The 13,944-nt window shown below is 31.1% G+C and overlaps 2 protein-coding genes across 2 annotated transcripts; one reads left to right on the top strand and one right to left on the bottom strand.

Moving 5' to 3' along the window:
* Positions 1-2,871: 2,871 nt before the first annotated feature.
* LOTGIDRAFT_117096 (hypothetical protein) lies at positions 2,872-3,261 on the top strand (the record flags this gene model as incomplete). The annotated part of the gene is made up of 1 exon (XM_009055591.1): positions 2,872-3,261. A coding segment is annotated over one exon (390 nt), but the record flags the coding sequence as incomplete, so codon positions are not given.
* A 2,602-nt stretch (positions 3,262-5,863) lies between these two features.
* Positions 5,864-8,943, bottom strand: LOTGIDRAFT_232026 (hypothetical protein; the record flags this gene model as incomplete). Its single annotated transcript, XM_009055590.1, has 3 exons — positions 8,403-8,943; positions 6,541-6,684; positions 5,864-6,060 (listed from the first exon to the last, which is right to left on the bottom strand). The coding sequence occupies exons 1-3, from the start codon at positions 8,647-8,649 to the stop codon at positions 5,864-5,866; spliced, it is 588 nt and encodes a 195-aa protein (XP_009053838.1). The 5' UTR covers positions 8,650-8,943.
* Between the last annotated feature and the right edge of the window lie 5,001 nt (positions 8,944-13,944).

The raw sequence follows: 13,944 nt of genomic DNA, 5'->3' as shown, positions 1-13,944 counted from the left end.
TTGTAAAGAAATTCCAGGTTTATGTATCACATGCTCACAACAGTGTGGTAGGTGTGCAGGAGACTGCTAAAGATGCCCAAGTCTGAATGCCCACACTGCCTATACATCTAGATAATTTGACTCTGCCAAAAAAAAATGTCAAAATTCCAGTTTTTGAGACAGCAAGTGCTACAGTCTGTTAAATTGCCATCAACAGTTAGCAATTGATAAAGAGAAGTCTGCTGCTCTTATGAAAAAATTCCTTATCTTCTGTTACCTATCTTCATAAGCCCAAACTGTAGTAGAAGAATATGATACCATTTCATTCAATTTGCTTTTTTTTTTCAGGCCAATGTTCGCTGAATGATCCAAAAGTATATAACTCTAGTAGATTTCTAGTGAAATTAGGAGAACATACATGGGGTATAGATAATGTATTTGATAACACTAACTGGACTAATTCACAGTTTTATAAATATTTACATCAAAATAGTAAGATATCGTGCATATTTCTTCAAATTTTGAAATTTTGTAACAATAGTAATAATTTCTGATGACACCCTGTATTTTTACAGCCCATGGCCATGTTTTCAGCTTCACATTAACCCACCCACATTCACAACCTATTACTAATACTACAGGTCATGAACGCTGATATCAAAAGATAACATTTTGTCGTTCAGATTGGAGATTAAACCGAGGCCCCTTAGATATATGGAGGGGAAAAAGACTTCCCTTCTGAAATTGTCAATGATATAAAATTTATCTTTATAGTTACTAATTATGCTAATGGTATCAGTTCGTGGATTGAACAGAGAGAGTTTCTAGACCTAGCACTAGAGGCATTAGGTAATCATAGTTTAGCAGATCAAGTTAAAATGGAATGGAAACAAATACAATCAACACCTCCTGATTATAAAGGTAATGTTATAGTTTCTTCTATCGACGTCTGCTAGGCAATTGATTGGCAAATAGTGACTTGAATTTCTTTATATTTGTCTTAGAATTTCAATGGCTCCATGGAAACCAACACAAAATTATGACACTGAAACTTAAAATACTTTTTTTTTATACTTGATTTATTCTGCGCATAAATTTTCATTTTAGATTTTGAGAAAGTGCCAGATAGTTTAAGTTTATTGAAATGTGATGGAGGATTTCAGTTTGAGTTTTCTGATCAAGGTTATTTAACTACTCTAGTTGATCCTACTACTAAGGTTGGTTGCTCCTTTTACATCAGAAAGATTCTTACCCAAAGTTGACAGAGACCACTGGACAATTACACCAAGCTCCTTTCAAGATACACACCTTTTGACACTTTAAGGGATATGGACCATTCCAATTTTCAATCAGACATCTTTGTGGTGTGTGCAATAAATTGAAAAAATCATCGCTATCAACATCAATTCAATTCACTTTGGATGTTTGTATGTATATTATTATTCATTTGCAGATAAACTGGGCTTCTAAGTCTCATCCGATGGGTCAATTCTTATATCAGACCTACAATCAAAGTGATTTTGATGCCTTGAATTCTGAGAGTGTACCATACTCTAAACATTTCTTCTTGGGAATCGGTAAACCTAATATCAGTCAGAATGCAGCAGCAGAAAGTAAAATATGGCCGACTAAATTAATACAGAGATATAGAAATAATAGTGAGTACTTTACAAATCTTGATATGACTCTGTATTTCATTACAATCACATTTTGAGAAAAAGCCCATTGAAATTGACAAAAATCAGAAAGTATGCCACTTCAGTTATTGCTCTGTCAACATTTCTGTTCAACAACCTTAGAATCTATCAGAGGTAGTATGGTTGGCTCAGCTAATTATGATTTCATACCAAACTAGATAAGATCAATCCAGGCAGAATTTTCAAGGCAGTTTCTCCCAACAAGTTACACAGATTATTGTATAAGGGCTGACATGGAAAAAGGGACATGTGGATATGATGGGGGAAAACAAGATAATTCCTAGACAGTTTGAAATGGCAAAAGAGGAGGTTGTAAAATTTCCATCATTGCACACTTTTAAGTGTTTATTATTACTCAAATTAATATTAATTTATTTCAATAGATAATTATCAGTGTAATTTTTTAATACACCTACAATTACAAGATGATAAAAGTATATATTATTATGGAGCTCCTAAAGATATCTGGATTAGATATACTCAGCCTAGAAACACAAACTGTAAGTCTTATTTTCTTAAAACTCCTTGTCCACTCATTTTTATTATTTTTAATTTAAGGGTAATTTTATAACTAAATCCTGTTAAGGTTGGTAATGATAAGATGTTAAGACTTTCAACTACTGAAATTACTGTTAAATACTGAAATCAGAATGAAATTTGCTAAAAAACATGAACAACATAGAAAATGTTCTATGTAAGATCACAATTGCACTTAGTCTTTTTGGAACTCCAACTAGATGAACAGTCAGTCCTGCACTAGAAATGACAAGAATCTAACTGTAATCTAAGATCTAAATGTCACAACTAATTGCGGGTGGACAGGACATTGGTTTTTGCTTTTTGATAAGAATTACAGTGATACTTTTTTTAATAAAGAAGAGGAAATATCTCTTAATTAATCAATAAGTGAAATATATACGTATTTTGTTTTAGATTTAAATGTAGAAGTACAATGGTACAACAAACCAGCTACAAGGATGCCAGAAGCCATCTTTTTCTCATTTAAACCAACAATCCAATCAGATTATAAGTGGAAATTACATAAATTAGGTTCAGTAATAGATCCTTTAAATGTTGTTATGAATGGTAGTCAAAGGCTACATGGTAAGTAGCTTGTTGTTAGCACTTCCCTCCTAAATTAGAACTTGGACACTTGAGCAGGCTTAATGCTGTATATTTGTTCATAAAGTCACTTTCCTGCTTCACATCTTTCCCACTTCACATCTTAGCAGCTTCACATCTTTCCCACTTCACATCCTTCCCACTTCACATCTTAGCAGCTTCACATCTTTCCCACTTCAGATCTATCCCACTTCACATCTTAGCAGGTTCACATCTTTCCCACTTCAGATCTTTCCCACTTCACATCTTTCCCACTTCACATCTTTCCCGCTTCAGATCTTTCCCACTTCACATCTTTCCCACTTCACATCTTAGCAGCTTCACATCTTTCCCACTTCACATCTTAGCAGCTTCACACCTTAGCAGCTTCACATCTTTCCCACTTCAGATCTTAGCAGCTTCACATCTTCCTGCTTCACATCTTTCCCACTTGAAGATAAAGGGTTCAAATGAAGTTTTCTAGCCTTTGTATGCTTATAGGGGACACTTATAGCTTCCTTTCCTTTCTTTATGTCGGCGGTTCCTGAATTTCCAGGAAAATGATAATACTATAGCGAATACCACTCTAGTCAAATGGTAGAAATAACAGCTAAAGAAGCTCGCTTAACAACAAAAAATTCTAGATTCAAATCAATTGCCTCTGATATATGATTTTGGGATATTTGTATATTTCAGCTGTGGATGAGCAAGGCTTCTATTATTCTAAATCAACAAGAGGCTTACAAGTTACCTCCCTTGATGTTGCCTTGGTAACAGTGATGACTTCTAAATATGGGGCTACTGGACTTCCTATACCACTATCACCAATTAAAGATGTGACAGGAATGGCCTATAATTTATTTAATAATTTATGGAATGTCAATTATATTTTCTGGTATCCATTCCTTCAAGAAGATCAAAATCAAAAGTTCCGATTTAGAATGAATTTTGGTGATTTGTCAGAATAAGGCTTGGCTCTCTTGTGGGGAAAGCATAATCCAAATTTGTGATATTTTTTAAAAGGGTATTTTAAATACTGTAAGAATTGTGTCTCAATCCTATTGTTAAATATTAAAATGTCAGGCTTAATCTATATTTTAAAGGGACAGTTGCACCATTTTTTTTGACTAAACTGTCGTAGTGTTAGAAAAAGGAATTTTTTAGTTAAGCTAATCAAATTAGTGTTCACAGCTCACCAGCAAAATTTGAGCCTTCAAATCCATGTGTGTACAGAATTATCCACGTTAGACAGTAAAATTGACGACTCGTCTTTTCTTGAGACTCTTGTTACTTTCATTTATTTTTTGTACTTTGAAGACTATTGACATATATTCATGACCCTAATCAACCCCCTAAAATGGCGAACCATGGTCTTTATGCTTTTAACGTCAAACAAAGATAAGCACATCCATTTGTGCCTCTAGTTTGTTGATAAAAACTCTGAATTTTAACAATACACACAGGACTGGAAGAGAGGGTGGGGGCCTCTAATTTATCTGTGAGTTTTTCAGCAGCCATTCTGCAGTAAATTACCAGCTTAAAGCTTTGAGCTTCTAAATTTAATGTATCTAGTTTGAACTAAGACATTCCATATTGTTATTTTATGACTATTAATATGATTTTATTTTTTTTGTAATTAACTTTGTAATAAAAATCAGATTGTTCTTGATATATTTTTTTGTGAATTTTGTTTGTCAAATGAGATATTCGTCATTGGGCCCAATCTCGTAATTTTCCAACAGCTCATAGAAATTGCTATATAAATAGTTATAAATAATCAGAAATTCTTTACCTGGATTTTTTTTCAGTAGTATTTATAATGAATAACTAATATAATAGATTCTAATACAAAGAAAATTAAATTTCTTATTGAAAATAGTGTTTATTTAGAAAACATTTCATTTTACAAGACAAATAACAATTTTCCCTACAAAATCAAAATATATCAAATTAAATCAAAATAACATAATTTTAACATGAAATTTACAAGAATGTTCTGAAATTCAATCAAACAATTTTAATTTTTTTCAAATTTGCTCTGCAGTGAATTTATTTAAAAATTTGACCTGATTTATATACTAACTCTTACATGGGGAGTGAATACCAGCTTCAAAATTATAATTATGGGTTCAAATAGAATAATAGTCAAACTTCCCCAGTCTGCTATTATAACGACAAAAGAAAATCTGAAAGCGAAAAAATCTAAAGAAGTATATAAAACAAAACAATATTTAACTAAAAATAATTCTAACAAAAAACAAAATCTTTATTAAATCTAACATCAAAATAGAAAATAAAATTGAAACCAAATAAACTAGAATGCTAATAACAAAATATGATGAGAAAATGACAATTGAAATATATCTTTTATAAAACTGAAATATATGGATAGAATAGTACATTAAGTTCCCAAAACTATTGTCAAATTATAGTACTTCTCTAAATTTGACTCATAAATTACAAATTTGACTCATTAATTACTTCTCTAAATTTGACACATTTAGTACTTCTCTAAATTTGACTCATCAATTACAAATTTGTCTCATCAATTACTTCTCTAAATTTGACATATTAAATACTTCTCTAAATTTGACTCATTAATTACTTCTCTAAATTTGACTCATTAATTACTTCTCTAAATTTGACTCATTAATTACTTCTCTAAATTTGACTCATTAATTACTTCTCTAAATTTGACACATTTAGTACTTCTCTAAATGTGACTCATTAATTACAAATTTGACTCATTAATTACTTCTCTAAATTTGACTCATTAATTACTTCTCTAAATTTGACTCATTAATTACTTCTCTAAATTTGACTCATTAATTACTTCTAAATTTGACTCATTGATTACTTATCTAAGTTTGACTCATTCAGCACTGCTCACAAAAAGTCTATTTGACAAGTACTTCTCTGAATTTGACACTTTCCTATTTGTAATTTTATTTTTTTGGTCTACCCATATTTTGAATAATTAGTTATCAAATTATTTTCTTATATCTTCTATATCAGTAAAAAATCTTTACAAGTTAATATTTGTGAAAAATGAATGTAAATGAAATTTTAACAAAATGTAAGAAGTATCAACAGCAACATGTAATACATATAAACACAATACTCAAAGCGTTCCATAATGCTGTTGTCACGGAAACGGTTATAAAACCCCAGGCATATTCTATTCTTTCTTCATCTATCTCAACACGACCTGGTATATCTAAACGATTAAATCTGGGTTTAATAAAATGTCCAAAAATACACATTGCCACTAACATACATATTCCTGAAAAAAAAGAAATGAAAAATCAGAAAATTTGGACAATTCACAGGGGCCAAATATTTTTTGACTTATTTGCTTGTGATTTTTTAAATTAAATGACATGAATGAATGAAGAGTTAATTCTGCTTCCATTTCCATTACTAACTTGAGATGAAATCAAATGCAGTAAAAATATGCCTTAAAAATGTCATCTCAAAAAGCACTCAAGCCAACAGTTTTTTGCACACATCAAGCCAGGACTCAGATAATATTGAGGTTGATTGTCTCGGTCCAAGGTTGTAACTTTTGAAATTTCACATGGCCCGGAATTCATTATTGTTTCTAATTTCAACTATTGTACATATGAACAAGTTCATTTTGCAGTTCTGATCGAACATGAATTGCAACTGAAAAAAATAAGTAACAGCTCTAAACTGTTCAGAATAAATCAAGTTGACATAAATAATACAACAACTTTTTTCATAGAAAATGTTATATAAATACCTGTTAATATCCAACATGGTAACATAAATTTAAATGCTTTATCTTCACCAAAATTAGCACAAGTTATCCACCATAACATAATCCAACTAGCTAGAGCAAAAACTATAACTAATACAGAAAATAACTGGACAGCTCTTAACCAACCTATAATAGAGATGAAGATTTTGTTTTCATGGTATTTTGAATATAAATGAATTTCATTCTTGAAAAAGAACTTGTTACTTTCATATAACAATAGAAAGGAATCTGTATAAGGTTTTACAAGCCTCATCCTTTTACAAGGGTAAGAAAAGCCTGGAAGCACATTGAAGAAGATGTGATCCCCACTGACAATTTATAGAGCCTGAATCTTTGGACAAGGACTTGTGAGCTTAAAGCTTATAACTTGTATGAATCTCCATTTAAATCTAAGAACTAAGAACCTATTTAAGGAGGTATGTTTGGTGTCTTCCTTCCAGTAGGGCTGGATGGAGGAGCTAATTTCAAAAAAATTTCTTGTCTTATTTACCGGTGCTAATTTGATGACCTGCAATTTCAGCTAGAAGCTGTGCACTTTCAAAATACCTTGACCATAGGAAAAGAACATTCCAATTGTCTGGGCAAAATTTCTCCCCCAATTGAACACTGAATAGGCACATTCAGCACACTATATGTAAAACTCTATTGCGTTTTATTTCTTAAAGATGGTTTTCCTTATTTTTTAGTGTCAAATTTAGCAATCTATTTGATTAATTGATGTTTCTAATGAATTATCATGTATTCTTAATCATATCATTATGTTCTTATTGCAAATAATTAAGAGTTTTAATTAATCATAAATGTCCATGTATGTAAAGTCTGGATTAATTATGAATTAATTATGGACAGGTGAGAAAAACTGGTATTTTTCCAAGTCATTAGAACACCTCTACTTTCTATTCATATAAGTTTTAACATTTCCATTTTCATAAATGAAAATAAGGGAACCCATCTTTAACCTGTTTAAAAAACATTTTCATGTTCATGTCTTTTTTCACTAGTCTGAGATCGCAAAAAAAAAATGTTACTAAATTCTATAAATCTCACCAGCCTAATTATCTCAATATGCCTGAAATATTTTCTGAATGATTTGGATGTGTGTCAAGTGTTTCAATACCAAAATATAAAGTTATAAATAGAAACAGGTGAAACTATCAGACCAGGTGGAAACAGGAAGTTATTTATTATCCTGTTATTATCAGAATTGTGTTAATTCTAGAAATTTTATACTATACTAAAAATCTTTTAGAAAATACTAGAGGTCAAGTCATAGTTGGTTATGTTAAAGGGGTTGTAAAGAGGTTTTCTAGCTTTTTTACGTGGCTAAATTTGACTTTTATTTGCTTTATGCCAAGTTTCTGTGAGATGTCTGTGGTTCCTGTAATTCTAGAAATGCTTCACCATAAATTGCAAAAAGCTGCTAATAATATCTAGTGGCTGTCATAAAACACTTGGTTTCAGTCAAGTTGCAGGAACCACAGACATCTGATTGAAAGTTGGAATGGTCCAAATTGATGCTATCAGAGTCTCAGATACACATAAAAGTTTTAAAAATTCTCTTTACAATCCCTTTAACAATAGATCAATTTAAGTTATAGAAAATTTACAGGAGGGAATTAGAGAGAAAACTTTAGAGGGAAGCGTGTTTATTTATAAGGCAAATATATCAAACCTTCGGTTTATCCAGACCCAACAACATTCTTAGACCTATGACACAGAATTGAAAATTTTACCTTCAATATTCATAAAATTCAATTTGGGTGCTCAGTGGTCAGAAAGTACTAATGATTGATTGTGATTTCAGTCAATTCTGCAAGACAAGTTTTAGAAACTAGCATATTTACCTGGAACACCTTGTTCTAAAGTACTAAAACAATCATTCACTGTTAAAAATGGATTCATTTTCATATTATGGTCTACACCACATGCTTGCCATAATCCAATATAAGATAACTTAGGTTCATTGAATGTTGATAAATTGGTCGTTGTGCTCCAATATGGAATACAGAATCCTACTAAATACATTATCAAAAATGCTGTTGCTATTAAAGAAAAGCCAAGGACTAATCCTTTGGAATCAGCAAAAGCCATAGTTACAATCAATCACCACTTAAATCAAGTTTTTACTTTAACAATGATGCATCACTTCCAGAAAATCGTGACAATTTTACAAAAACGTGACAATTATCATAAAATGGAGGCACAGAACATAATCTCTTAGTATACATGTACTCATTCACAGCAACTGATGGAATTTCAATCACATTGTCCTTTAATTTGAAATCCAATCCGCACAATTCTTTATGCGTCTGCTTTTTATTGGTGTTATGTTGTACCAGATTCTATATTTGTCTTTGAGTCATTCTGACATAATGTTGTCTTGTTTATCAATTCTGAAATGAGAAAGAGAAAAAGAAGTGAAAATAAGTAAACAATAAACTACTTGTGATGTAAGAATCAACAACAGCTTGTAAAATATAAACACAATGTGATAAGAATTAAGATGGCTTCCATCCCCTTGTTTATACTTCCTTATATACTTCTTCAGGATGACAAATAGAGTTTTAAATCCTACTACTGACATATGCAATAGGTTAGGGAGGATTTTGCCTGTACAACAGCATTAGGCTACTTTTTCAAACATTTTTGCTTGTCATGGAAACAGCTTGTAGCACATAGGACCTCAATACATCATCCCAGCTGATTTTCAAAAGTTTGGTCATAGAAAATGCATTGGGAAAATGCAAATCCAAATGTTTTCAAGAAATTTCATCTATCCAAATAAATATATAAAAGTAACTAAAATATGAACTTTCAGTCTCGAAGTATGAGTCAAACCATTGTGGAATCAGACATTAAAATATGTCAAGAATCAAAATGTTTCCTAGAGTACTTCCTGAAACTGGCACTAGTATGTTACTAACCATTGGCAAACATTTCTAATGACCTTGAATCAGTGATGACCTTTAAAATTGTACTGGTACCAAACTTAAATTTTCATCTACAAGACTTCACCAAGTCAAGAAAAAACAAAATAATATTGCTTGTTGACATAGAAATGGGAAATGAAATGAAATGAGTCAGGGATCTGCTTCCTGCTCCTGATTAGTCTAATTCATACAGGCAAGACTATGCAGTGTGCAATGTAGTTAGATTTTGAGAGAACACAAAATACTGAATATTGTATGTCCACATTTCAATGTGAGTTTATAACAATGGTATATAAATTAGTTCTGATCTTGTTATCAAGTGAAGACCAGATGCCCACTATGGTATGTAGGTTATCTGGTAGTAAGAAACAGAATGATGTATATAGGTCAGTATATATGTAATGATTATGTAAATACACTAGAGTTATTTGACAGGTAGAAACATACACCTGAATAATCAATAGCAAAATAGTTTTATATTACTTCCTGATAACATTCTTAGTCCAAGATCTTATTCAAGAAAAACTGTCCATTAATAAATTTATTTTATAGCCACAGAACATTGCACACTGCATGGCATTGTCTGTTTTATTGATCAAATTAGGTGCAGAAAGGAAGGGTGTAAAACATCTTTCAATTTTGCAGAAAACTTTAGAAAGATTATCTCAGAATTTCGGACCTAGGATTATTTTATCACTTGAACATCAAGACCCTTTTCATTGGACTGTATCACTTTAAGGAAAATCACATCAAACCCTGTACTTACTATTTGCATGTGATTATTTTGTTTTTAATCTACCGTTTATAACAATATAAAAGAAAAATTGTGATATAAATTAATAGACGGCAATCACACTTTATATCATCAGCAGCAGGTATTTGATTGTAATTAAAACTATGGCGTCTGGACAGTGTAAAAATACCAGGAAGGTAATAAACATTAAAACCTCAATGAGGTAGATAGTACATATGATGGCTTTTAATGAGGAGAATGAAACTTTGGTGCCAAAATTTTATCAGTTTAAAAATATTTTACGCATTCCTGTGGTGAAGGAAATGAGAATGAAGAATTACATCTTCTGTAGTTCCTGTACATTTAGGTTGTGTTGACCTTCAGACCATAGTTTGACAATAAGACAGATTGCTGTATGCTTAGCAACCAAGGTCATAGTCTAATCAAAGTTAAAACAAGCAAAGAGCCTAGATTGATTTAAACTACATAATTGAAAAATATATGGCCTACTATGACCTTGGCAACAGAGAGTTCAGACTTTTGAGACTCTGGCAGGTGTCAACAGTTAAGCTCCTATCCTTCTCCAAAGCAAAGCTATAAAATAGACAAGAGTTCATCTAAAGCTGCCAGGACGTGTTTCAGATATATAATCCTCACCAGGACAACTTTATTGTGGTTAACAGGGTACACTGCAACCGAGCAAAAACAAATTTATGCAAAAATGGGCTACTTTCCAATTTTCAATTCAGTTTAAATGATTTATCATGACAATGAAATTGTTTCTAAGGAAATTGCTCAGTTTTCTACACAATTTCAATGATTAAAGAATGTTTTGGCAAGCACCACTTGAAATCATTGAAATAGAATGCTATGTATATTTACATGGTTTCTAAAATTAGATTCTTAAATGAATTCCATTTGACAGATTAAATCTAAGATAATTTCCTTCATTTGAGAAGAGTTCTACAAAAATTGGTAAACAACTTTTCAGTAAACGTTTAAGTAGTTTATAAGTAAGCCCAGAGGTAATTCCAAGAAATTAAAAAGATCATTTTCCATTTTAAATACCATGGTTAGCTTATCAGAATTATAAGATCATTATTCTTAAAGTTATACTACGTCTTGGAATGAATATAAAATTTAAGTTCTTGAAAAGGTCAATATTAGTCTATATTCATCAGTGAACTTACCTAGTGGCATAAAGTTACAAAAGAATCCCTGTAAAATCTGGAAAATTGGAAAATTCATAAAAATCTTGATATTAAGCGTTTTTCAATGGTTAATTGCATATTTATGGATAATTACTAAGTTTTTTGGATGTATCAGATTATATAAGGATCCTGTTATGTTCTATACGACACAAGGTATATCTACTGGCTCTTATCCGCCAAGTTTAGAATTCTTAAATTTTATATTAATTCTAAGATGTAGTATCACTTTAATAGGCTATTTTTCAGGTAAATTTAACAAAAAATTCATCAGATAATATGCTGGTACCAGAAAGCTCATTGATTCAATTTTTTGACCATCTGTCCTAATGATGAACATTAAACCCTTTGAACCCTGAGTGTAAATGAAATAAAACATCAACTCTGAACTCCCTATAATATAAGTAAAAGTGTATGGCCATAACATGGTGTGATGTCATTTAGTAATGGCTGATTTATCAGCTGCTCTGGTATGTACTGGGTAATTATGTGACAGGTTCAAAGAGAAACACAGTTAATAAACTGAACTTCAGCTGTAGTTTGAAAAAAGTCTATTAATTTTACCAACAATTCTATCAATGAACATTTTAAATATTTGTAATCATTATAAATTAAAAAAAAAAACCTGTGTTATGACTTTGTCAGTTTTCTAAAAAATTTTAAGAATTCAGGTTCATTCTAAATTTCTTCTGACAGTGAGAAATAAATGTTTATCAATATTTGGAAATGAAAACAAGACAAGAAAAGTTGGTGCTCTCTGGCATTTCTAAAGGGGGAGGGAGGGAGGGGAGAGGGAGGGGGAGGGGGAGGCAGTATTGGCCCAACCTTGACCCACTTGCTTTCAAATTCCTTTTGGTTATTTTACATTGGGAAAGAATTGCATTTCATATCCTTAGCTAACATAGCCATTTCCCACCAGGCTGATGAATTTGCTGGGGGACAAGACTTTCCCCAAAATTATTCTTTAAAGGGACAGATTCGCCATTTTCGGAGGTTGATATGGGTCTTGAACATAAATTATGTAAATCATCTTCGGAAGTACCAGAAATGTATGAAATTGACATAACTCCTTCAAATATACTTGAAACTAGGAATTTCACTTTCAATTTGTATATATGTCCAGGTTGAGTTTCAAGAAAAGATGAGTCATCATTTTAACATTCAAACACAGATAATTCTTTGCACACATGGATTCTTTAATGGACTATTACTGATAAGTTGATTAACAAATTCCTGTTTCTGAGTCTAAGGTACAATTGGTAAACCTGTTTCTTTAATCTATTAGCTTCTTGAACGAATTGTAGCCTCCCTTAAGTACTAAGGTGGGGATTTGTTAATTTGACAGCCCTTTCAGAGTGTTCACATAGCTAATAATGAATATATTTGGTATATGAATGTCTATGTAAGACAATAGCTGTATATTGATTGATATAAAATTGGTTAACAGATATTTTTATAATTGAATTAATCAGACATAATTCTATTAACGATATTCCAAGTTATTAAGTACATATAACCTTTTTCATTTGCTGTAATGTAAAGTTATATCATTATATCATTGTTTCTAAAGGTATATACTCCTCTAAATATTTGCTTTATCAGATGATAGAGCGTGTTTTTCAGAATTAAAATCTGACATCAGGTTCCCCTACAATTTAACAAAATGTACCATGGAAATTTAGACTGTTGGTATTCACATTCTTATGGGCTTCTATCATTGAGCGTAGACCATTTTTGTTAAATTGCCGGAAAACAAGACAGGGATTTAAATTTTGAGAGCGATACAGATAAATGATATAGAGCTGTTAAAACTGAAAAAGCAAATATTGGACCACATTGTCTTAAATGATTCATTTAATATTCCTTTATGAAAAATAAATCTGTTCATGTACAACATAGGAGAGAATAATATTTGTCAAATAAATTTTGTGTTATTCCTCTTTCACTCTATGCCAAGACAAATTAAAACTGGATTGAGAGTGATACTTCCATATATTTGAAATGACAAAAAGAAAATAAATAATAGAAAAATACAAATTACAAACAACAATCAATAAGTAATAACGATTTCTAAACAGGCAAAGTACATTGCAGAAGTCAAAAGTTTTTTACACTATCAGCAGTATGGATTGCGCCAAAATTGTAATAAATTTATCAGCTACAGAAGAGTAAAAATGAGAAATACATGTATATAGATAAAGATAAGTTTTACTGCTCTGTTATTAATGTACCAAGTTTTCTATATCATATACCAATATATCTGGATTGAAATGTCATGACATATTATATTGTTCTAAGAAAAGGTCAACTAACTTGGTATAAATTCTATCTTTGTATTTATTCTAAACACTATATTGTCTTAATTGGCTCCGTTTTTCTTAATTATAACCAATTAACCATATATCATAATTATCTTAATAGATAAAAGAGTGAACTACACTAACTGACACTTTGGCTACAAAATTAAATGGAATTTTTGCTAATGCATCCAAAATTGCCTGAACAGTTTTTGATG

The sequence above is a fragment of the Lottia gigantea genome (assembly GCF_000327385.1).
Source record: "Lottia gigantea unplaced genomic scaffold LOTGIsca_25, whole genome shotgun sequence".
In the NCBI taxonomy this organism is placed as follows: Eukaryota; Metazoa; Mollusca; class Gastropoda; family Lottiidae; genus Lottia; species Lottia gigantea.
This window is presented reverse-complemented; position numbering and strand designations above follow the sequence as displayed.